Raw genomic sequence first — 26,458 nt, 5'->3', positions numbered from 1 at the left:
CTTCACCCGGTGGCTGGAAGCAGTCCCACTAGTGGACACATCTACAACCTTGTGCACCAAGGCCCTAATCTCATCCTGGGTAGCACGGTTCGGGATACCATCGGATAGAGGGCCCAGTTCAGTTCACCTTCAGCCTGTGGGGCGCCATCACTGTGCAGCTATTAAATGTTTATTTTTCCAATATAGGAAATCAAATACATCTGTTTAAAAGTCTATGAGAATAACTTGATCTTGATCTTTACATTATGTTCCACGTAAGTACATGAGATCAGAAGCCTTCAGTCATTACCAGAAGTAGTCATGGTTTGATTATATTTTCAGTTACTTGTTTTGAGTTCCAAATATTCTCAGTGACTCTCCAGCTGCCAAATTCATTTTCAATTAATGGAATACTCTGATGGTTACAGAAAACATAAGTGGCCATTAACTATTTTCCATATTCCCTGTTGTTTTTGTTTGAAGTTAAGAGAGGACGCAGGAAATGTTTGCAAGGCTGTTGCCCTGATTGGACAGCTTGAGTTACAGAGAGATTGGATAGGTTGGGACTGTTTTCCCTGGAGTCAGGAAGGTTGAGAGATGATCTGACAGCGGTTAATAAAATCATGAAGGGGCAATAGAAAGCAGAGAGAGCAAAGACCTTTTCCAAGAGTAGGGGAGTCTAAAACTAGAGGGCATAGATTTAACATGAGAGGAAAAGATTTAAAGAGATAGGTTTTACACACAGAGGATGAGTACTTAGAAGGAGATGCCAATGGACGTGAAATAGAAGGGTACAATTACAGAGTTTAAAAAATATTTGAACAGGCACAATAATAGGAAAGATTTAGTGGAGTTCGGGGCAAATGGGATGAACTTAGAGAGGTATCTTGTTGGCGTAGATGAGTTCAACTAAAGGCGCTGTCTCTTGGCCCTGACTCCATTCAGCCATGGTTGATGTATGCAGATTTTTAAGTTGCCACTGCAGGAGACGGGTGTTTTATTCAATATTACGTCTTTAACACCTCTACTTCAATATGATAAAGCTCTTTGTTTTATTGAAAGGGAATTGCTCTCTTCATTTTGAATGACAATAGTAATTACTGATCCTCCATCTATTTTATTTCTCTCATTATTTTGTGGTTCACCTTGGAAATGCACATAGCCAATGTTGCACAAACCTGAGTGCTTAAGTCCAGCAAAAAGGTAGGAGCTTGCATTTTCTGCAAGTTTAGAATGGATAATTTATTTTTTAGCATTAATATAACATTGGTTTAAAATGACCTTTCATGGGGGTAGCTTTTCGTACTTAGAATGGATCATAGCTAGAAAATTACCAACAAATAATTTGGTTTTGCTTGGAAAATATTTCTTTTATGATGTGTTACATCAAAATAGTAAACAAGGAAAGGATTAGATAAAAGATAGTGACTGAGTGGTCGGCAGCCAATCTTTCACTGTCAGTGTGCAAATTTACAATTAAAATTTAAGACAAAATGACCCAAAAAAAGTCTCCCACAGTTAGCAAAATAAACCTGCTCTCCCTGCTCATAATCACAAGAGTGAATTGTGATTCCAAGTCTAGCTTTTCCATCCACTCATTTACAGAGAAAGAAAACAAGGAGTTGGAAGCATATCCTTTCATCAGCCGTGCTCTCATTGGAGGCTTTTAAATTTTTTTTTAATTTTTCACACTATGAACCATATTGACCAAAATACACACACATTTCCCTCTTGAATATACAGTCATTTTCTCCCTTTATTCCCCCTCCCTTCCCTCCCTCCTTCCCACCCCTCTCCCAACCCATTAAACGTTCAACGTATACAATACAATAAACCCATTAAACAATGTCATCACACAATGAAAATAAACAAGAAAATTGTGTCATCTACTTTTACACACTGGGTCAGTTCATTTCGTCTTCTTCTCATTCTATCATTTTAGGGGGTGGAGGTCCGTGGTAGGCCCTCTCTGTTGTGTTCCATGTATGATTCCCAAATTTGTTCAAACATTGTGACTTTATTTTTTAAATTATATGTTATTTTTTCCAATGGAATACATTTATTCATTTCTATGTACCATTGCTGTACTCTCAAGCTCTCTTCTGATTTCCAAGTTGACATTATACATTTTTTTACTACAGCTAAGGCTATCATAATAAATCTTTTTTTTGTGCTTCATCCAGTTTGAGCCCTAATTCTTTACTTCTGATATTACTTAGAAGAAAGATCTCTGGATTTTTTGGTATATTGCTTTTTGTGATTTTATTTATTACCTGATTTAGATCTTCCCAAAACTTTTCCACTTTCTCACATGCCCAAATTGCATGTACTTTTGTTCCCATTTCCTTCTTACAGCAAAAACATTTATCTGATACTGTTGGGTCCCATTTCTTTAACTTTTGGGGTGTGATATATAGCCTGTGTAACCAATGCGTAACCTCGTGTTTATTGTATTTCTCATAGTTCCGGAGCATACCTTTTCCCATATTTCATTTTTTATCTTTATGTTTAGATCTCGTTCCCACTTTTGTTTGGGTTTACAGCTTATTTCATCATTCTCTTTCTCTTGCAGCTTAATGTACATATTTGTTATAAATCTTTTAATTATCATTGTATCTGTAATCACATATTCAAAGCTACTTCCTTCTGGTAACCTCAGTCTGCTTCCCAATTTGTCCTTCAAGTAGGTTTTCAGTTGGTGGTATGCAAACATTGTACCGTGAGTTATTCCATATTTGTACTTCATTTGTTCAAAAGATAATAAATTATTTCCCAAAAAACAATTTTCTATTCTTTTAATCCCTTTTCTCTCCCATTCTCTGAAGGAAAGGCTATTTATTGTGAAAGGGATTAGTTGATTTTGTGTCAATATTAATTTTGGTAGTTGGTCATTTGTTTTTTTCCTTTCTACGTGAATCTTTTTCCAAATGTTGAGCAGATGGTGCAGTACTGGTGACCTTCTATATTGCACCAGTTTTTCATCCCACTTATAAAGTATATGTTCTGGTACCTTCTCCCCTATTTTATCTAGCTCTATCCTGGTCCAATCTGGTTTTTCCCTTGTTTGATAAAAATCTGATACATATCTTAATTGAGCTGCTCTATAATAATTCTTAAAGTTTGGTAGCTGCAAACCACCTAGTTTGTACCATTCTGTTAATTTATCTAACACTATCCTCGGTTTCCCCCCTTTCCATAAGAATTTCCTTATTATTTTCTTCAGCTCATTGAAGAATTTCTCTTTTAAGGGAATTGGTAATGATTGAAATAGGTATTGTATCCTTGGGAAGATATTCATTTTAATGCAATTTACCCTTCCTATCAGTGTTAGTGGTAAATCTTTCCAATGTTCTAAGTCATCTTGTAATTTCTTCATTGATGGCTGATAATTTAATTTGTATAGATGGCCTAGATTATTATCTAGTCTAATACCTCGGTATCGGATTGCTTGTGTTTGCCATTTAAATGATGATTCTTTCTTAAATGTTGTGAAATCCGCATTATTCACTTTTGTTTGCATCGATCTTGTACCCCGATATTTCTCCATATTCCTTCAATTCCTTATGTAATTCTTTTATTGATAATTCTGGTTCTGTTAAGTATACTATGACGTTATGTGCAAATAGGCTGATTTTATGTTCCTTCTCTTTTATTTTTATCTCTTTTATTTTCTATTGTTATCAGTTCTGCCAAGGGTTCTATAGCTAAAGTGAACAGTGAGGGAGATAGTGGACATCCCTGCTTAGTTGGCCTGCTTAATTTAAATTGGTTCAATATATATCCATTTACTGTCACCTTCGCCAATGGTCTCTTATATAATGCTTTAATCCAATTAATATATTTCTCTGGTAGGTTGAACCTCTGTAGTACTTGAAGTAAATCTTACTTTCAGATTTCTGATTACATTCTCACCAAATATAACTAATTTTTGCTATAGAAATCCCAGTCAATTCACTGTGCTGTGCAGAAATAACAATATTTGACAATCATTTAAATGATAATCATTTAAAACAATAAATGTGCTAAAATAGGTCCATTGTGGTAACGATCTCCCTAAATGCTGGAGACTTTGATAAAATAAAACTTTAATAAAATCTGATAAGCTGGAACGCACTAGATAACTTTTCACAGTAAGAATTTGAACAATTCAAGCAAAAGTATTGTAATGTACCCAATAAATATTAAATTTTAAAACCTGAAATCCATTAATATATGGAGAAAATAAATCCATGACAACCCTTTGAACACATTGAGCATTTTATGTAAACAAGGCTGCAGTTGGAATAGCAGAGCTCACATTGCCTTTTCTAACAAGCAGAGGTCATAATGAATAATATTTGATAGAAAATGTTTTGGTATCAGAAGGACCAGAACTCTTGAATCTACTTTTTGATTCCACGACAATGGTAGATAACAGTGAAAGTAATAATTTTTGGTCAACTAAAAAGTTCAAAGTGGGTAACTGAAGTTCAGCCCTTCTGTAGATTAAAATAAAAGGTTTGAACAGATGATTGTGGATGAAAAATGATGAAAGGACCAAGCTGACCTAACGGGTTTGGGCCAGGTGGGATGAATATTCTGAATATTCCGGATGGGAAAAATGTCTGTAATATGCATTTAACAAACTTTTTTTTGGAAATTTATATTGCACCCATGTTCATTAGATAAAATTTGTATGGGCTTGAAATATATAATTCAGGAATATTAGCATGGTCAAGATAAATGGTATTGATGCAAGGGTTAGAGAAAGAGATTGTTCATGGAAGATGGAATACATATGCTGTAAGTGGAAGGCAAAGAAATCAAACCAGTCACAATCTGTTTTTAACACAATGATTACAATCTTTAATTGAAAGGATTCTGTTTCATGTGATATGAGATAGGAAGATTAATTCACTAACCTATGTTACTACAAACACTCCTAATCCTACAACTACCTGGACTACATTTCCTCACACCCTTTCCCCTGAAAGGATACCATCCCCTTCTCTCAATTTCTCCATCTCTACAGCATCCATTCTCAAGATGAGGTCTTCCAGTCCAGAACTTCTGAAATATCTGCCACAAATGTGGCTTCCCCTCCACGACTAATAACTCAGCCCTCACCTGCATCTCTTCTATTTCCTGCTCATCTGCCCTGGCCTCCTCATCCTCACCTACCACCCCACCAGCATCTGCATCCAATACATCATCCGCCAGAATTTCCGGCATTTACTACAGGATCCCACCACCAGACACATTTTTCCCTTTCCTCCTCTCTTGTCCTTCTGCAGGGACCACTCCCTCCGTGATTCTCTCGTGCACTCATCCCTCCCCACCCATCGCACTCCTGGCACCACAGTCTGGGGCCCTAAACAGGCCTTTCACCTGAAGCAACACTTCCCTTGTACATCTAATGGACTTATTTACTGAATGCAGTGCACTCTTTGTGGCCTTTTCTACATCGGAGAGACCTGTTGCAGACCAGGAGATCGTTTTGCTCAGCACCTCCACTCCGTTCACAACTAAAGTGACCTCCCAGTGGCCAACCATTTCAATTCTGAATCACACTACTACACTCACATGTCTGTCCATGGCCCTATATACTGTCCCTCCCTGACCACTCATAGATTGGAGGAACAACACCTTATTTTCCATATGGGTACTCTCCAGCCACGTAGCATGAAAACATTGACTTTACTGCTTTCCATTAAACCTGCATGCCTTTTCTTCCCCTCCCCTTTCCATCTTTCCAGTTCTTTTACCCACCCAGCCCAGCCATCCCACTACCCCTAATTGCTGCTGACCCCTCCCTCCTTTCTCCATCTATTATCTCCTGCCTTTGCCGCACCCCTTACCCCCCTCCTTCTCTTTTGTTCAGACGCATGCCAGCATTTTCTCAATACTTTGATGAAGGGCTCAAGCCTGAAACGTTGGTTCTGCAAGTTTACCTTTGCTACATAAAGGACCCTGTTTGACCTGCTGAGCTTCTCCAGAATTTTGTGATTTACTTATGATATAATTCAACTACTTGCTGCATTACTTCTAGGTGTTCTGCAGACCATTAAACCTTTCCACTTGAGCCTTTGGGATACACATTCAGAAGGCAGTGCATGTCCTCTGTAGCAAAAGTAGTCTCTCCCACATAAATGTACTGACACCTGAGAGCTTGGAGACTACTCTTACATTTCCCAGTTGTTCGCAAATAAAGTTGCACCAAGGACTTGGAATTTCTCTTCAAGTTTATAATGATATGCTCAATACTTTATTTATTCTTCAGCCTACCCCTTAATTAGTTATAAGTGCAAACCTACAGTTTTTGTAAAAATAGTTTTTTTTCTTCATATCGAATTGTCTTAAGTATCCTTTAATATAATATATTTTGAAATTCAATATACTGGCAAATTTCTACAGAGGTGTGGTGGAAAATGTGCTGACCGGCTGCACCACAGCTACCCCTGAGCGTAAATGCCTCCAAGAGATAATGGACCCAGACCAGGACACCACAGGTAAAACCCTCCCCTCTATTGAGCACATCTACAGGGGACGTTTGCATCGGAGGGCAGGAGCAATCATCAAAGACCCACACCCCCAGCACACGCTCTGTTCTCGCAGCTGCCATCAGGAAAGAGATATAGATGGCACTAGGTTCAGGAGAAGCTGCTACCCCTTCACCATCAGACTCCTCAACCACAAACTCAATCAGACTTATTTAAGGACTCTTACTTGTACACTTTATGATTTTCTTTTGTTCTCTCTGCATTTCTCAGTCAGTTTGTTTACATTTGTTCTCAGGGTTATGTGATGTTACATATGTAGCCTGACAATAAATCTGAAATCTGACATTTGTCTTTGGCTCAAGCACACATTTTCAGTTGATTGGAGGGAATTTTGCCATCTCCTGCTTTAATGAATTTTCAGACAGGAGGAATCAGGTGTATTGAGGATTGTTGCCCTCAGCTTATGTCATTTGAGCAATTGAGAAACAAGTATAATTTGTCCAGTAAAACATTCTTCTGCTATCTGCAAATAAGATCTTTTTTGAGTGAAAAATTGGAACCAGCAATGATCCTGCCTGAATGTAGAGTCATGGAGATTCTAATTTAAAAGGGAATGTGTGTAAATTTATTTCTAAGATGTATTACATATTCCAAAGTGAAGGTCTGAAATGGGACTACAAAGCTCGAGGGAGAGATGGGAGTGAAACTTGGGTACAACGATCAATGAAGAATGGAGGCAGGAGCTGTGTCTGGACAGTGTGACAGGGGTTGTCAACGCCAGATACAGGATGGTGCAGTGTACCTTACACCTCAGAAACTACACAGATCAAAGTTTAAGATTTCAGAAATGTGTTTTGGAGGTGGGAACTTTTGTCCACTCTACCTGGCTGTGTTCAAAGATGAAACCTTTTTGGGAAGACCTAGGGGATATTCTAAAAAAAAATTACAAGAGTGGTTTTCCACAGGACCTGGAGCTGTTCCTCTTGGGGGATATTGGCGAAATGCAGTTTTGACTCACTAAATTCTTAATTTTGTTTGTGAAGTTCGCTTTGGCGGTAGCCAGGAAGTGTATACTGGTTACGTGGAAATCCAACTCCCAGCTAAATACCACGTGATAAAATATGGAAATGCAGAGTTGGATTCCCCTGGATAAAATCACATATAACCTATGGAAGAAACATGACACATTTGGTAGAGTATGGCAACCTTATTTGCAGTACAGTGCTTCTCAGATAGATTGATTCCCCCCTTTTAAATAGGGATAAAGTTAAATGATCCCAGTATGGCCAGAGGTGTGATTACGGAAATGTGACGACGTAGACGAAGCACCTGCCCTTTTCTTTTCAGGTCCTTTGTTTTCTTTTCTTTTTAGTGTTTTCTTTGAATGCCGTTGCCATTGTGATTTCTTTTCACCACAGGTCTTGATAGGGGTCGTGTGCCCAATAATGAGTGGGATTGAGATAAGTTTTTGCAATGTACTCACTGTGGGGGGAGTTAGGTAAAATATGGACTTTGGGCATGCATGTATACATGAATGGCTTTGTTTATTGGATTTTGTAAGTCTGTTGAAATAAAAAGTTTGAAAACCACCGTTTTAATTGTACCTAATTGGCTCATTATGTGCAGTTTCATAACTCCAATGACTATTTTTCTCCAGCAAAATATTTCAGTAAAAATCGAGTCTGGAGCAGTGATTCGCAACATTTCCTTCCCACTCACATACCACCTTAAGCAATCTCTTATTAATCACATAGCACCGATGGCATAGGGATAAAAAGTGTTATGCGAGTGGAAAGAAAAAGGTCATATTGATATTGATAAAGTGCAGTTCTAATTCCCCAAGGCTCAGGAAAGAGAACATTAATGGAATTATCATGACAAGGTGTAATTCTGACATTGCATAATGAGACATGTATTACCAAAGCATCATTGAGCTGGATACCTGATGCAAAACCTTGCCCTCCTGAAGCAAATCCAGAAGTGCATCTGTCACAGCCCTTTGTGAGAAAAGGCTGCCCCTGCAGTTGGAGCTAGTCAGGTGGGTGGTGTGGCGGTTGAGCAGCTAGGGTCTGCATCCTGGCAGGCACAGTGAGCATGGGCCATGATGGGACTGGCAGCATCTCCGTGCATTGACAGGCTGCCAAGGGTCCCACAGTTTCTCTCATCAGCCCTGTTACACATGATGGAAGCTGATATCTTCCTTTATGTTGCAAAGTGAATGCCCCAGTGTGAATCCAGCAGGGAAGAGAACAGAGAAAGAATCTGCAAGGTTCTGGCGATCTTCTCATTCCCGATATTTCAAAAGGATGCATTGGAGAGCAATAGAATTGAAAAAGAAAGGTATGAATTGAAATGTGTGGTTTCTCAAATAACAAAACTGGGGCTATATTTGACCTGAATGCTATGCTGGAACTATGACAAATAACAGGAACATAATACCAATTTGTATGCAGTGATTTTAAGATGATTTAATAGCTAAATTAAAATATGGGTTAATAATGGAGATTGCCAAATCATCCTCAAAGGCAGAATTCCAATACCTCTGATTAGAAATGTCGGTTTATCTCGACAACCTTTCAGCTCTGTAGGAGAAATTGAAATTTAGGCAAAAAAAAAATGCTGAGAGAAACAGAATATGCAACTGGTTCTCACGAAGGTTCTCATTAAAAGCTGAGCTGTGACTTCCCAATTGACATCCATGTGATTTTCAGCTCTACTCTTGTTAACCATCGTGGAAGATGCACATTTCTGTAATAAAGTTCACATCAATGTCACTTTGTAAATCGGCGTGACATTCATCAACTGACAGTAAGTAAAGGTTGTTCTTTAAAGTAAATGATATCTGCTGATATCTTTGGAATTTAAATTGATCTCTTTCTCACATCTTGAAGAATTTTATATATAAAACATGTTGTTGATAAACAAAATGTGTTATTTTATACAACCATGATAAATCAGAGACACCGAGAAATGAAACCTGTTTCCTCGTGGATCTATGAAGGCTAATATTAGCTAATATTACCACAGTATACCTTACTGAAAAACTTGTCGAGGTCTCACTTCAGCAAGGAAATATCTGAAGAAGTGTACTAAATATTTACAATTGCAGCAAAACGATATATTGAGGCAACAAGTCTAATCTCATGCACTAAGTCCCACACTGCTTGCAGTTAAATTGGTCTTGAGCAATAGCCCATTGTTTAAAGGTACTTAACAGCCTATTTTAAATAAGGTTCAACTTTTTTCTGGTCTGTTGAACTGAAGAAAGTTCAGTCATATTGCAATACATTATTTTACCTCCTTTTCTTGTGATGAACAAAGGATAAATTATTTGTGGCATGAGCAACTAACAGCAATATGAAGAGTGAAACAGAGGTAGTGGAATAGCGTACCAAGTAGCTTAAATATCAATATTTTAAAACATGTTGGGGGTAGATTTCTTGACTTAAAACACTGCAAGGTATTCAAGACAGGATGTATAGCAGATAAGGGGTGGCACAGTTGGTGTAGCAGTTAGTGCAACGCTGTTACAGCGCCAGCGATCGGGACCAGTATTCGAATCCCGCACTGAATGTAAGGAGTTGGTACATTCTCCCTGTGCCTGTGTGTAGTTTCTCTGGGGGATTCATTTTCCTCCCACTATTTGAAACATACCGGGGATGTAGTTTAATTGGGTCTAAATTGGACGGCACAGACTCGTGGGCTGAAATAGCCTGTTTCCGTACTGTTTGTCTAAATTAAAAACAAATTAATAAAGTACAAGACATTCCTTGAGAAATTTAGCTCCCTACCACCTTGTTGTGCACCCCATGCCCTAAATTGTCTCTAATACACTGTGCAATGTGTTTTTAATGCAACTCACAGAGGTGAATGGTTCCAAACTAAGAACATCCCAACTTCTACCAGGATGATGGGTAGTGAAGATGACTATCCTCTGTATTTAGATGCACATTTGAGAAATAAAAGATTTTATGGTAACAGGACTCCTCATGAAGACCGCCTTGAGGAGGAGGAGCGCTCATCAGGTGCACAATATGCTTGCATTCAATGAGATTGCACAGCATTGGAATATTCATACTTCAAGAATTATATGGTTAGCTGTCTGCTCCTTCAACAAAAGAGAATAATCTGATTCCTGGACCAGGCAGCATATGTAATGTCCTTATTACCATGGTGTGGAGGGAATTGAAAGTGGTGTGAACTTCCACTGCATTACCCCAGTGAATCCAATGTCATTGAACAGGATGACCACCACTGGTCCTGCTGGGTGGCTGCATTCTGTAAAAACTCCCCATCATCTCCTCTGAAATGAAACAATCATCTCACACTTGGCATCCTGTTGAGGTGCATAGGAAAACTGATCCTGGGAAACCCTGTTATTGATAGTCTCCTCTTCTCCTTCTCATGTTCCTCAGCTTGGTTTTCTCTACGAGCTTCCTCATTCCCTGTATTAAGATGAACACAAGCAAGAGTCCCCATCAAAACCCCCATTTCTAAGAACAACAGAAGAATTTGATTGAAACATGGAAGAAAGGATGCAATATTTCTGCAAACACAGAATAGCTCGTGAATGACCAACCATTGCACTGATCAGTTATCAACTACCTTGCCATTTGATAATGAGGAACTTAGTTTATCTTTCTGTTAAACTCTGACTTTATCGTGTGAGTTTGGTGCATGTGAGATGCAATTTGATAGCTCTAGTGTCAAATCAGCAAAGATTGACAACAAGATCCTTTTAATCTGTATGCTCTGATGCCTTGGGACATTGCAGAGGATACCACATTTACCAACAACCTGAGCATGGTGACAGAAGTCTGTGCTGAAGCTGACTGTTGGCATTAAAATGGAATATGAAACATTAGATGGTGGATGGTGGGTGGGTCTCTAAGTCTTAAAATTAAGCTGTCTATATTTCCGGGGGTGGGGGGGGGGGGGTTGGGGTGGAGGATGTGCTCCACATTTAGCCTTGTTCATGATTGGACACAGTCATCTTCTCTTGACATTGCCTCACTTTTTGGCAAAACTGACATTGCCCCACACAGTTTATTGTGCATATCAGAAAGTCCTTGTTGGAGGTAACCCCATTGTTATCCTCATCTGAGCTCTCTCTAGAACTTGTAAAACATTGTCCTCTGTGGATTTGGGAACTGAGCTGCCTTTCTTTATTTCTTGTGCTAGAGACTTACCACGTGCAAATTAAAACTTTTAGCGTAACTTCCAGATTCCACGTTCATAATTTTCTTGCTGCTGAGTCAATGCTCCAGGCCAGTTGGGATATCTTGGATGTTTTCAATAAAATTTATATTGCCTATTCTTGTTGAAGCCAACACTCCATCTTTCTGAAAGATTGTCTGTTGCTTTCTGGTTCACTGCTGCTCCAAAGAAGAAGTGAGAGCCATACAATGACTTTCACTGCTTGTTTCTGTCATAAAGATCTTCTAATTTAAGCTTCACAGGTTGACTTTAATCACCTGAAGCTTGTTTGAGTAGGTGTTCGCCAGTGAGAACAGGGGTAATGTTCCAAGCCCATCATCAACAGAGATTGCCCTGGTTGATTGCTGAAACCATGGTAATTGATATATAGCAACTCAGCAAAACTCACAGGGGATGAACTGAATTGTTAATTCAGCATTCCCAGCGCATGCCCAATCTAATTTAGCTGTCCCAACACAGTCGCATTTTTATTGCCACCTTCATAACTTCAGGATATTCTGAAGTGATTCCTCGTCAATGCACTTACTTCTTGAAGTGCAGTTGCCAGTGGTAAATTAAAAAAAAAACATGCCAGAATATATGTGCACTTTACAAGTCCATGAACACCAACATGATCATGATCAGATCATTCGCTTTATGGATAAGGGCAGAATACCAGAATCGCTTGCTTTTAAAAAAACAAAGGGATCATAACCGCCCGAGAGGAGAAATTAATCTTCAGTTCAGCATCTCATCTGAAAGGCAGAGTTTCCAGCTGTGCAGCAGTCATCGGATTATAGATTGGCCATTTAGATCTTTGAGTCTATTCCAGCATTCAGTGAGATCGTGGCCTGTTACTTATTTCTTTCTACATACTTTTGACCCTAGCCCCCAATAATGCAGTGACGGGATTTAAGTCCCCCAAATGAAGGCCACAACCTCCCAATTCAGAGGCTGTCACCAAAACCAAATTCTGAGTTTGTCACCAAATCCAAAAATCAGTTAGTTGAATTCTTAGTTTCAAGATTTCCAAGAATCCTTCACTGAAATTCCACCACAAAGTTAGTAACGTAACAACGATAATTTTCTAAAGCAGATGTGTGGTTTATCTTAAATTGAGTAATTCGTCATGGTATCTAACTCATTCAGTTGGCATTGAAGTGTATTAACTCACTAGGAACTCCAAGCATCACATGCTGGGTTCTTGCCAAATTGGCTTACTAAATGCAGTGACAAATTCGGCCCCATCAGTACTGATGAATGTCTGAGTTGGAATGTAGTTGCAGTGGAGGTATATCAAGATTAATAGTGGGTGAACTGTTTTTGTTACAGTGGATCCAAAGTAAAACAAAGGCCATCATAATACTGTGATACCGAATTCAACTGGATAGCAAAAAGGTACTTGAGCAAATGCTTCATGATTATATGATAGGTCGTAGGGTAAGTATCAAATAATAATGAGATGGAAACAGAAAGGAAGTTGAATGTCTAATGAAATAGTGCAATGGTAACAACTGCTCTCTCAATCAACATTAACAAACCAAAAAGATACAATGGTCAAGAAAGTGCACCCACGCCTCTACTTTCTTAGAAGACAAAGGAAATTTGCAATGTTCCCCACGTCCCCCAACAACCTCTACTGGTGTATCATTGAAGCATACCTACTGGATGCACCAAAGTGTGGTATGGGAGCTGCTCTGCTCAATAATGAATAAGTTGCAGAAGGGAGTGAATGCAGCTCAGAGCATCATGCAAACTTCCCGCCCCTCCCCATCTACATCTCCTGCTTCTTAGTACGGGTGCACAAATGCTGTGTTGGCGAGTTGGATAACTTGGGGAAGAACCTTTTTCACTCTATCATGTATAATTTGGCAAATAAACTTGAAACTTGATAGCGAACCAGAATGAAAGGAGTTGTTATGCGCACGGGAATATTCCAGGGTCATAGCCTGCTCCCAAAGATCTACAAGATTTGAGCAGTTTGCTAACTTTGCCAACTGAATTGCATTTGTTACTGCCTAACTGGTACTTCTGTACAAAATGTACCTGCTGATCAAATACAGTGGAAGTCATTTTCTCGGTTTGTTTATGCTCTATTCTGCTAAAATGATGTGCATGTATTTTATAACTTAGGTTGCATTTTATTTGCTGCTGAATATTGCAAATTAATACTGCTTGATTTATATTTATTAACCAGTCTCCTGCAGTTGACAATATGCATTCGCTGACCCCCCCCCAGTCAGCAGACATCACTGATATTTGTGCCCCATGACCACTGAAGCCTATTTTAATACGTCTTTAATTTCTACAATGATCCAAAGTTACTTTAGTTATATATAATCCCACTTTGTATTTTTCCCATTTAAATTGTGACAGTTTTACACAACTTTAGCAAGAAAATTCTCATTGCATATCCTTGTGCCTTGTACAAAATCAACTTTGTTTCTGAATTAAAAAGAGTCCACTTAAGTTAGGTGATTAACTTATCACTTGAAACAGTTACAAATTATTGGCTATAGCGCAGTAAGTGGATGAATTCTGCATTCTCATTGCAAAATAGGAGGAAAATTAAACTAAATGATGGAGGAGGCAGGTGAGCGAATGAAAGGTCATGGAGTCATACAGCATAGATACAGGTCCTTCAGCCCACCATGCCTATTTATACTAATCCCACAACTGCATTAATTCCTTATCCTGGCTCTACAAATTAAAGTACCTGTCCAGATGCCTCTTAAAAGTTGTTACTTTTCCTGCCTCCACCACTTCCTTTGACATTTCATTACAATCTGCATGAAATAAATGAACTTGTGAATCCCCTTTAAATCTCTCACCTTAAAAATATGCCCTTTAGTTTTAGCCACCCCGACTATGGGAAAGGGCCAACTATGGGAAAGGGCCAGTGACTGTCTACCCTACCTATAATTTTTGTAATCTAATATACTTCTGTTATGTCATCTCTCAGCATCCTTTGGTCCAGGAAAAAAATCGATTTAGCCTATCCAATCAGTCTTGATATCTCAAGCCCTCCAAACCAGACGACATCCTTTTGTATCTCTCCTGTATCCTCTCTCATTCAAACGCATTTTTCGTCTAGGGTGGTGATCAGATCTGCACAGAATATTTCAAATGCATTTGCACAATTGTTACACGACTTCCCAATACATGCTCACTGCATTGGCTGACGAATGCAAGCCATAGGACTTTCTCACCCCACTCTGTTTCCGTTTTAAGGGAACGACTGTATGTACTTGTACCCCAAGGTCAGTCTGTTCAACTACACTCCCCAGAGATCTGCCATTCGTTATGTATATTCTGCCCTGGCTTAACTTCTCAAATGCATCACTTTGCATTTAACAGAATTAAATTCCATCTGCCATTCTATTACCAAGTTGATCTGAATCTTGCTGTATCCTTAGATTATCTTCTTCACTCACACTATACCACCAATTTTGGTATCATCTGCATACTTACTAATCGTTCCACTTTCATTGAGATATAAGCCCTTTTTTACATGGAGATCCTGGAATACTACTGTAAAGACGACCCGTCGTTAAGCCGACTTTGCTTTTTTACACTGAACCAAACAACGGCGGCATAATACAATTCGGTGCCGTGACTATCTCCGCTGCCAGTTTAAAGGCGGAGCTACAATGAGTCCCCCATTCTGTTTTTGTATCTTTTACACAGAAAATGTGGGACAATATTCCTGCCTTGAAGAGGCTGTGTAAAAGGGGCTTATAGACATACATGCATGCACAAACATTTGATCTCAGATGTTCCCTCGCTTCCTCAAGTGTCTTCTGCCTCTTCCATAGTTCTGATTGGCAAAGATTTAGCAATCTTTTCTTGACTCCATTCAACTGATCCTTTTTCATTTCATCTAATTCATCCACCCTACATAAGGCAACAATTTTACATAAGTCCTCAAAGCCCTCTCCAAGATGGAACTCAGAACTGATCCATGCAGCACTGGTCACAAGTTGCAACCCTCTGCTAGCACCTTCTACCTCCAACTACCAAACCAATTTTGTATCTAATTTGATAACTCACCATGGATCCCATGTGTTCTAATCTTCTTTGCCAGCCTACTATGAGGGACCTTGTCAAAGGCTTTGCTAAAGTCTGTGGAGACGTCATCTACTGCCTTATACTTGAAAATCCATTTGGCCACCTCTTTAAACAAATTTTAAAAATTCATGAGATATGATTTTCCATGTAGAAACCATCCCTAAGGTCTTTTCAAGTGTCACTCAGAGTCACTCCCAATAACTCTTACTAGCCTGTAGTTCCCTGGCTTATCCCTTAACCACTTCTTAAGTAACAGTACAACTTTTGCTATTCTTCAGGCTTTTGGTTCCTCATTGCAGCTGATACAAAAATCTGTGCCAGGAATCTCCTTTCTTACTTCCTATAACATTCTAGGATATACCCGGTCCTGATGCAAAATCCTTTGCTGTAGAAGACTGGGCAGTTTAAGTCGATCTTGTTCCTCAGATACAGCACTTCCATCAAGATTTAAAATTGGGGATTTTGGGTAGATTCATGAGTTATTTGCTGTCAATGAACATCCAGCATATTCTAATGTGAATGGTTAATATATGGTTCTCAGAAACTGAAATGGCCACAGCATTTTGTGAAAAAAAAGCAAGAGATAGTAAAAATTTCTCAGGTTGAGAAATTAGTCCCAATTATGTTTTAGTATTCCAAATAGGTGACTCCAACTTCGTTTACAGCTGGATATCGTAAGGTGGATGAAATCAAATTTAGATCTCATCTTATCACAAATCTTGGAAACATCCTGTGATGTCCCATGTAATAAATTATTTTGTAACTACTATAAAGGGTGGCTAATTATTTTCTAGTTAATGATGGATAGCCTTATAAAAATAATCAAACATTTAAAAAATCAAAGCATTTCGACTTGCTATTAACACATAGAATATGAGAAGAACGTTAACAGATAAATGTACATATATGAGAAAATCCCACTGACTGATGTCCATCTAGTAATCAAGCTAAATATGAATCATTTTACACACAGCCGGCTGCAGTTACCACAGGAAAAAGCAAACTGCTCATCAGACATGTTTCGACAGGTTCTTTATTTTTTTTTTCATTTTACTTTTTGAATTTTAGCTCATTTAGGTGGCAAATGCATCAGCAATTTCTCATTTTTCTCAAAGCCCACAAAGTCAATGTCATTGTGAAGTGTTTCTAATAATTCTAATGCTTAGTATACACAGTACAAGCTAGCAATTACCAGGCTCATTTATAAGAATTGCTTGTTTCAATTCATTTAGACATGCTGAGCAAATTTCAAATCTAATTATGAAATATAATAATTCAAGAAACAGTAGATAAAATTTATGTGCTAGGTGCAATAAGTGATTGAGACATAATATTGAGTGTGTTTGGGTGGAGTGTAAATATTTAATGCCAAAATCAAATGCAACATGCTGAATGACCAAAGGAACTGCTCACACTAACCATCCGAGACCCTCATATTAATGAACCAAAAATTATTTATTTATTTGTATATATGAAACTTGTCCTGCATATATATCGTTTGTCTTGTCTGTGTGTTATGTCTGGTTGTGTGTCTGTATATTTTGCACCGAGGCCTGGAGAAGGTTGTTTTGTCAGGTTGTACTTATGAAATCAAATGATAATAAACTTGATTTGACTTGACCATTGTAAAAAAGATAATACTCCATAAACTAATACGTTCATTTTTTAAAAAAATGTGCCCATTAGTCTCTGCGTCTAAAGAAACTAATTTCAGAGAGCTCCCTTAAAGGCCATAAATGGGAGCAATTAGTAAAGTCACCAGAGCGATTAACCAACCTGATGTGCGGCCTGCGCAGTTGGGAGTTTGATGGGGAGAAAAGAAGTGGGAGAAGGTTTCCAGCCCAATGCATTTAAAAAAAATAATTTCAAAGGTTGTGTAAACTCAATTTGCATGACTAATTCCTTTATCTTTTCCACTGGTTTCAGGCAATATTGTACTGAAGCCAAATGAGAGCAACTGAGCAGAAATTCCACCCATCATTTATTTCTGTTTTCTGTTGTGATTGTACATTTAACTTCTATAGAGAAAGGAGGACAACGTTACTGCAGTGAAATAGCCCAGCCACTCCTTCAGGCTGCCACCATAATTCTGGAGAGAAGGGACTATGATGAAATTAAGATTATATGCGGAAAGATATGAAGGGTGCAAATGGGAATGAAGGCTACCTGAATAATCCAGAGATGCTGAGGTTTAGACATTCTGCTGACTGGAGAAGTATAAAATTAACAGCATTTTAATTTGTCACTACTTCCTGGCAATCAGGGCAGATATGAGTATTTAGGAGCAGGAAGGGAGGAGGGAATAGTGAGAGAGGGCAGGCAGCAGTGTGGGGTGGGGTGGTTTGTTCCAATCGGACACTGTTTCTCTGAACCAAAATGCTGTTGCAATAGGCTTACACCATGGAAGCCCAATTAAGATACAGTAAAACCCCGGTAACTGGAATTCAAGCAACTAGCAAAAACAAAAAGCAAGGATGAAAATCGAGTATGATGATACAGGGTTACACATTATAGTGAAATACATTTCTCTGCAGGATTATTCTTCCGGTTCTGCTGTGTGCAATGGAAAAATTGCATGAACAGTCACTTTGCATAGATTCTCTAGGTCACTTATTATGAGAGAGCAGGAAAGACCCCACACAATTTCTGAGGTTGTGTGGATTGTATAGATTTAGTCACATGGGGTTATGAGGTATTAAGCTCACAACCCTGCTTTTAGTGACAGCTAATTCATTGCACCAATCTAAAATATCCTCTAAAAATACAGAAGAAAAAACTGCTTGTTCCAGCGCTGTGTGAGAGGAAAGAAGATGAAGAATTTGGCTACTGATAAACTTTACTCTCTTATCACATAGCTCTTAAAAATGAGTCACCATCTTTTCTTTCTACATCACACCTCAGCACAATATCATCCATAATTTTTTTTAAATGTTGTTGCCATTTATGTCTAGTATTCCCAAGAGGACAAAATGTTGGGATGCTGCACTAAATAAGAAAATGTTTCAGTGAAAATAAACACAATGCATGTCACTTTAAAATTTCTTAGACTTGATAACTCATGAATAGGTGATGAAAGATCGGGAGCAGAGAAACTGGAAGGTTACCTGAACTTTTGGACCTAAGATTCACCTGTAGATCTGGTGATCTATCAGAAAGCGATTTTTAAAAAAATCTGTCACACTCAGATTATATTTTATTATTTACTCCTCAATAGCAAACTATTTTGAATGTTCTGGTGATGAATTCAACCTGATCCTGGCTAATTTTTCTTTGCACTTTGGTAACATGATAGATATGTCATTTTTTTTCCTTACGAAAGCCAGTTCCTTCAAAAGTGATGATACTGGCCATTTTTACTGTTCATTCCAAACTGTCTTTGGCATATCTTGTGCGTTCGCTTAGAACAGAGATGTGTAGGAATTTGTTTAGCCAGAGGGTGGTTAATCTGTGAAATTTGTTGCCATAGACAGTTATGGAGGCCAGATCATTGGGAGTATTTAAGTCAGAGATAGGTAGGTTCTTGATTAGTCAGGGCATCAAAGGTTATGGGGAGAAGGCTGGGCAGTGGGGCTGAGTGGGAAAATGGATCAACTCATGATATCACTGTAGTAATGGTGCATTTGGATTAAAACAAAATCCCATGATCCTGATCATGAAGCATACCTGTGTGCTAAAGTGAAAACAGTCGGGCAATATTATTTTCCTTGTGTTTCTAATCTGATTATGGATATAATTGGTATACAAAAGTGCTGAAGTAGCCGTGAGGAGCTGCTGCACTGTAAATTTTAAGTTTTAGGGGAGGCATATGTCAGTGATGAAAGAGAATTCAGTGAGCAAAGAAAACTGATGAAGTTAAATGGCCTGCCTTGATAATACTGAATGTTGCTTCTTGCATGTTAAAATGCACCGAGAAGTGTGGCTAACACTCCAATGGCTTTCTGACTCAAACCTGTAAATGGTACCGACCCACTGAAGGATCATGTCCATCCTGGGCTTGAGTTATTTACAAAGCTGCTTCAGTTAAACTGCTGTGGTTAAACTGCTGGTCAATGACAACTACAAGGTGTTAGCACTGGGAGATGAATCATGAAGGTGTAATGAATGCTGAGGGCTCGTTGGACCTTTATTTGTTGGAGTTTACCATGGCTATTATTTAATATGGTGCAAACATTATTTGCCAGTTTTTATACTAAACAACGATCTTTATTTAACTCTTGCAGTGGTTGAGCATGGCTGATTTCACAACCACAGAAGTATGAATCCAAATGTGAAATAGAGAAGTATTTAACAAGATCATGGGTGATCTGATTGTAATCTCAGCTCCACATTCCTAATAATTCCCTTGTTTCATCTTAACCGTCTATCTACCTCTACCTTTAAAATACTCTCTTTGCTCTTTAAGGAGGAGTTTCAACATCTCATGAAACACCAGGTGCTGTCGGCTTCTGTGAGGGGCGCTGGACAAAGTGTGACTCCCTGTCTGCCTTACGGTAGACAAAAGTTAAAGAATTTCATGTATGTTTCATTCTAAATGTAATATTATGTGACAATAATGGAATCTTTACCCTTACCTTTTTACCCCCAGAGAAATAAAATGACTCATCTCTCTCTCTCTCTCTCTCTCTCTCTCTCTCTCTCAAGGATCATCGCATATTTTTAATCAGTGAGCTCTAGATCTAGGTTCTCCCACAAGAAGGAACATCCTTTCCACAAAATCAGGATCTTATATATTAAAATCAAACCCTCTCTCATTCTTCCAAATAAAGGTCTAGTCTAGCCTCTCAAAACTTTGCTTATAAGACAATCCACCTATTGCAGGTCAAGTGAACCTTCCCTGAATGTTCCACCATGTTAACGCCCTTCTTAAAATAAGGACACAACACTGCACATGGTTTTGAAATATGGTCTTATCAGTGTCCTATATTGCTGAAGCATAACTTCCCCTATTTTTGCATTCAATATCTTTTGCAATGAACAATTACATTGTTAGCTTTCTTACTCGCTCCCTGTACCTACATATCATGCACCTATATATATTACATATTGCACACTTGGATATCTTGTACATCATGCACTAGGACATCCTCAGTTTCTGATCTCTCATCATTATTATTTAGATAATGTTTCCTTTTACTTTTCTTGCCAAAATGGACAAATTCACTTCATGGTCTATGTTCCAAAATAAAACTCTCCCACTCTTAACCTATTTATATCTCCTTCTGGAGCTTGTGCAATCAGCAGACGGTTGGAAATTGATTTGTTACAAAGGTCCATGGAAAAAAATTGTATCATACAGAAAAATTGTAACAATAACTACATTTGGAAATCACAGAATATAAATAAAAATAGATCTAAGTCTAAGGCTAGAATCAGATGCCTTGATCAAAGATAATTTCTTCAATAATGAAGATTATAAAAACATTATCTAGCCTTTGTTAAAAGAAGTCAGGAAGGAAAATAATTTGTAAAACCATATCCAGATCTCAGAAATTCATCAGGATCCAGAAGACAGCCATTTATAATAGGGCAATTGGGACCATTAATTATTTGATTGTATAATCTACGCCCAGAAGCTAGTTTGAAAATGAGTGAACTAATCAAAGTGGACTTCAGAAACCAAGAGCAAAACTATATTTGTGACCACCATGAGAAAATATCCAAGTCCTTTTAATCGATAACGCAATGATACATGTGCACCTGACAATATTATGCATTAGGCAAAGGGCAAAGCACACTTGGAAAGCATACCGACAATTTGTAACATCTGTTTGATACGGGGTTTACCATGACAACCAACAAATATACTGATAGCTATTGGATGTCCCATTTGTACACAGATATAGGGTTCACATGGGAAATTACATAACATACTTGAACAGACAAGGTGATAAAATATTTTCTCCAACATAAGTCTGAGCTTATTAAGGTCATAATCCAATTTAAATGCATTGATATTAACAGTTGAAACTGCTATTGCAATTCATTAATTGTTTGTCAATTCACATCTTCGCAATGTAGGATCTCTGAAGCAATTACCCATATAAATCTCAGAAATATAATAAAATGTTAATTTAAAAAAAAAAACTATCATTAGTGAGATATTTTGGAATTGCTGACAATTATGTAATTAGAAATGAGCTTTATTTTAAAGATTTGACTGTGATTATCCTAAGGAATTGATGCATTACAACATTCCATATTTGCAACACAGAAAATAGGGCCCTTTAGCACATCCTATATGGGTGACCTATATAAACGTATTCCACTCTTAATCCAACCCTTTCTTCCTTACCAGCCCACAAGCCTCTATTTTTCTTACATCCACGTTCCTATTTTAAAAGTCCCTATGGTACCAATTTCCACCACTATCCCTGGCAATGCATTCCAGGCACCCACCACTTTCTGTGTAAAAAAAAAATCCTCTGATATATCCTCAAAACATTCATCCATTCACCTTAAACAGATATCTTCTGGTATTAGCCATTGTCATCTTGGGAAAAAGATGCTGACTGTTCAACCTTTCTATGCCTCTCTTAATCTTTTGCATCTTTATTAAATTGATGAAAATAGAGAAGTCCAAGCTTGGTCAACCTATCTTCATCAGACATGTTCTCCAATCCAGGCAACATCCTGGTTAATCTCCTCTGCATCCACTATAAAGCTTTCATATCCTTCCCCAAATGAGATGACCAGAATTGAATACAACACTCTAAGTAGTCTATCAAAGTTTTATAGAGCTGCAACATTACTGCACAGCTTTTGAACTCCGTCCCCGACTAATGAAGCCAGCATACCATATGCCTTCTTAACTATCCTATCTATTTGCATGGACTTGGACACCAAGATCCTTCTCTTTGTCAATAGTGCTAAGAATTCTGACATTAATCACATACTCTATCTTCAAGTTCAACTTTCTGAAGTGCATTACTCAACACTTCTCCAGATTATTTTACATCTGCCATTTATCCACCCAACCTGTCTATATCCTGTTGTATCCTACAACAACCTTCTGCACCATCCACAAAACCTTCATGTCATCTGACCTACACCTCTACTTCTTCATCCAAGTAATTTGAATAAATCCCCACAAACAGCAGGGATCCCAAAATGGATCCCTGCATAACATCACTAGTCAATGACCTCTGGGCAGCATTTGCTCCTTCTACTGTCTCTCTCAAGCCAATTCCAAATCCACTCAGCCAAGTTTCCATGGATCACGTCTTATGACTTTCTAAATTAGATTACCATAGGGAACCTTGTCAAATGCCTTATTATAATCCATATTCACCATATTCATCTTCTTGAAACTGACTTAAGTTCTTCATCTTCTTCTTTCTTTGGCTTGGCTTCGTGGACGAAGATTTATGGAGGGGGTAAAAGTCCACGTCAGCTGCAGGCTCGTTTGTGGCTGACAAGTCCGATGCGGGACAGGCAGACACGGTTGCAGCGGTTGCAGGGGAAAATTGGTTGGTTGGGGTTGGGTGTTGGGTTTTTCCTCCTTTGCCTTTTGTCAGTGAGCCTCTTTAACCACAAATTTCAATTTGTGATGTAAACATGAATTCAAACATGATACATACCTGGCTGGCAGAAGGTTGGTGATAACTCCCTGGCAACTCCCCTTGCAATGTCAGATTCCTGGCGAGCAGCTTGTGCAGCACCATCCGCTGCATCTGCTTTGGCCCTTGCATGTGCAGTCCTGCAGAGGAAATAAAAACAGGGCTTAGCTACATCGGACCAGAATTTTTAAACTTGCAGTCTGCTTGAACTTGATGTGAAATTGTATCTTAGGTCAGTTCCCCATGATTTTCCATCCCTCAGCAACAAAAATTTAGGAATAAGAACATACAATTTGCCATGCATCAAAAGAATAATTTGAATTTTAAAGAAGTTTTTGTTCTGTTATTTTTAGAGATTTATTTGTACGAGTTTCCAAAATTAAGATAACATTAAAATTGAATGAAAATTAAATATATATTTCTTCAAATATTTATAAAGGATTAAAAGTCATTCCTTGAGACCAGGGATCGGCAACGTGGTCTATATTGACCCCTGAGGATCGATGGAACTATCCAAGGGGTCGATAAATGTCCAGGATGTAGAGAAATTTATTATTGATAATATTTATTTATTTACTTTACATGCTTGGGGGTCGATGAGAGATCAAGGATTCCATGAAGAGGTCGACGGTTTAAAAAGTTTGCCAACCCCTGGTTTAGACATTGAAAATATAATGGCAAAGCTTTTGAAACATTACCATCACTAATTATTAAAGAAGAAACATAATATTGTTGAATTTAATTTAATAACATTACTTGGAAGTGCAATCTATAGTTTAATGAAAGACTTTGATTATGATATAATAACCTTATTAAAATTGATATAATGAGATATCTTTTCATATTAAAATGTACCATGTTCATTTAATTGGCATATATTATCAATGCACACTGTGTTAGAATGTAATTCCAAACAATTTTCATTTAAGTTGAAACTGTTTTTGACCTTTGCTGCTGTGTCTTATTTCTCACAGATTTAAATACTTTGTGTCTGAAATATTTTGCCAGTGGCTAATTTTTAGAGAACCCATTAGAAGAAAGAATATGCTTGGATCTTGCCTTAATTGATGCATTTGCAGAGAAATGTGTGAAATGTCAGATGAACTCTTGGATCGCAACATTCCAAGCCACTGAGAGCACTGGAAAGATATACCAAGTTGCTCAAAATGTTGTAAACACACCTGCACAAACCTTGAAAAAGGCAGTGAAATGTGTTGTTCAAGAAAAAGCTCCATACAATATTGACATGCAAATGACGGAAATACAAATGTGTCTGATATCTATTTATTCCAAATTTCCAAAAGCTGATACAGTAGAAAACGGAGAATTATGGTTAAGAAAAAACCACCATGGTGTTCTCTGCACAAAGTACAATCCAATGAACCCTAACCTCAAAGCGAATTGTGGCACAAAGAAGATAGGTGCAAGAAGGAAGTCTCAAAGATATTGGACTGCCACTGAGTGTGATAGAGAGCACAGCAGCCATACTATCCTGACTAGGTCCTTTACAAGAGCTGAACTGAGTCATTGGAGATGAGCCTGGAATGTGGCACTGATTTTGGATACCCACCCCAGATCTCTCTGAATTGATGTGAAATTGTATTTTAGGTCAGTTCCCCATGATGTTCCATCCCTCAGCAACAAAAATTTAGGAATAAGAGCATAGCAATGTTACAATTTGCCATGCCTCCATTGGATCAAAAGAATAATTTGAATTTTAAAGAAGTTTTTGTTCTGTTATTTTTAGAGATTTATTTGTACAAGTTTCCAAAATTAAGATAACATTAAAATTGAATGAATATTAAGTATATATTTCTTCAAATATTTATAAAGGATTAAAAGACATTCCTTTAGACCAGGGATCGGTCTAAATCAAGCTGACGTCCATAAGAGAGACATCAAGAAAACCCATAATTTGGACAGCAGGTGTTTCCCATGACTGCTCCAGATAGTTGCAGTGAATTTAAGTGCAGTGGTAGGGTTTTAAATGATCTGTCCCAGATCAATAGACTAGCCTGTTAAATGCCAGTCCAATAATTGAAATCACTGCATATTGCGCTCACATCCTGTGCCAACAACTGACAAAAAAATGAAGATTCAAGGAGAATGATAACAAATAATCTTACAACAGGTTGTACTGCTCACTTCCCCACTCATATATACAGAAAATTAGCAGGATGAGGCGTACTGCCGCTTCTCCATCCATTGAACTAAAAGAAATGAAATCCTGTGCTTTGAGTCTCTTGCTTCAGCCTGGATCCAAAACCTTCAGATCCCATTGAAGTCAAAAATCTCTCAATTTCATCACAAACATCTTGTGTCTTGAGAACTGCAAATGGCAAGTGCAGAGAGGATGTCACGGTGACCGAAGACTACACAGCTGGGGCACTACTCGCAGCTTGGAACACTGCTTTCAGCTCAGATGATAACATGACACAAAGAGCAGCAAGAGCCAAAAGTCTCCTGGGTAATCATGAAGGCAAAGTGGGGGTATGCACAGAAGATCCATGGACAAATGTGCAACAAAAGGCACATGTGTCAACATACTAAAACATAATGGTCCACAAGTCAATCTTCCTGACAGGCACAGTTTGATGTGGAAAACAACACAACACCAAAGAAAGTCCCGTCCTCTCCTGAGAAACAGGCACCCTGCAAGGTAACTGCTGAGGTGAGGAATATCATATCAAGGGTGAACCCACATAAAGCAACAACACCAGGTAATATATCTGGTCAGCTGCTGAGGGACCGTGCAAACCTGAGGTCCTAATGGACATCTTCAATATCTCATTCCAGCGATACATTGTTCCTGTAGGGTTCAAAGCAGGCACCATAATCCTGGTGCCTAAGAGAGTGACAGCAGCTGGACTAAATGCCCTGACCATCACAATCATGAAGTGCTTTGAGCAACTGGTAATGGAGCACCTCAAAGTGCACATACTAGTGGTAATGGGGCCATTCCAGTTTGCCTATCAGCCAAACCGATCCACAGTGGTTGCAATAGTCCTGATCCTCTACTCCGTCTTGACCCACCAAGAGATCAGTGCCTCAAGAGATCAGTGCTTTTGTACATTGACTTCAGCTCGGCATTAAACATAATCATACCTCAGAAGCTGGTGGATAAACTGTCCTTATTGGGACTCAGTACCTCTCTCTGCAACTGGATCCTGGACTTCTTAA

The 26,458-nt window shown here is 38.4% G+C and overlaps 1 protein-coding gene across 6 annotated transcripts in view; it reads right to left on the bottom strand.

Moving 5' to 3' along the window:
* The window catches only part of jph1b (junctophilin 1b), a 103,699-nt gene that overhangs the window by 14,413 nt on the left and 62,828 nt on the right, over positions 1 to 26,458 (bottom strand). For all 6 annotated transcript variants that reach the window (XM_069921191.1, XM_069921187.1, XM_069921190.1 and 3 more), the window contains one exon: positions 23,300 to 23,418. In XM_069921191.1, the coding sequence (XP_069777292.1) occupies positions 23,300 to 23,418 (119 nt within the window). The remainder of the gene's footprint in view (positions 1 to 23,299; positions 23,419 to 26,458) is intronic.

The sequence above is a fragment of the Narcine bancroftii genome, chromosome 2, assembly GCF_036971445.1.
Source record: "Narcine bancroftii isolate sNarBan1 chromosome 2, sNarBan1.hap1, whole genome shotgun sequence".
NCBI classification, from domain to species: domain Eukaryota; kingdom Metazoa; phylum Chordata; class Chondrichthyes; order Torpediniformes; family Narcinidae; genus Narcine; species Narcine bancroftii.
Note: the sequence above shows the minus strand (reverse complement) of the source record. Positions and strands in the feature narration are given on the sequence as shown.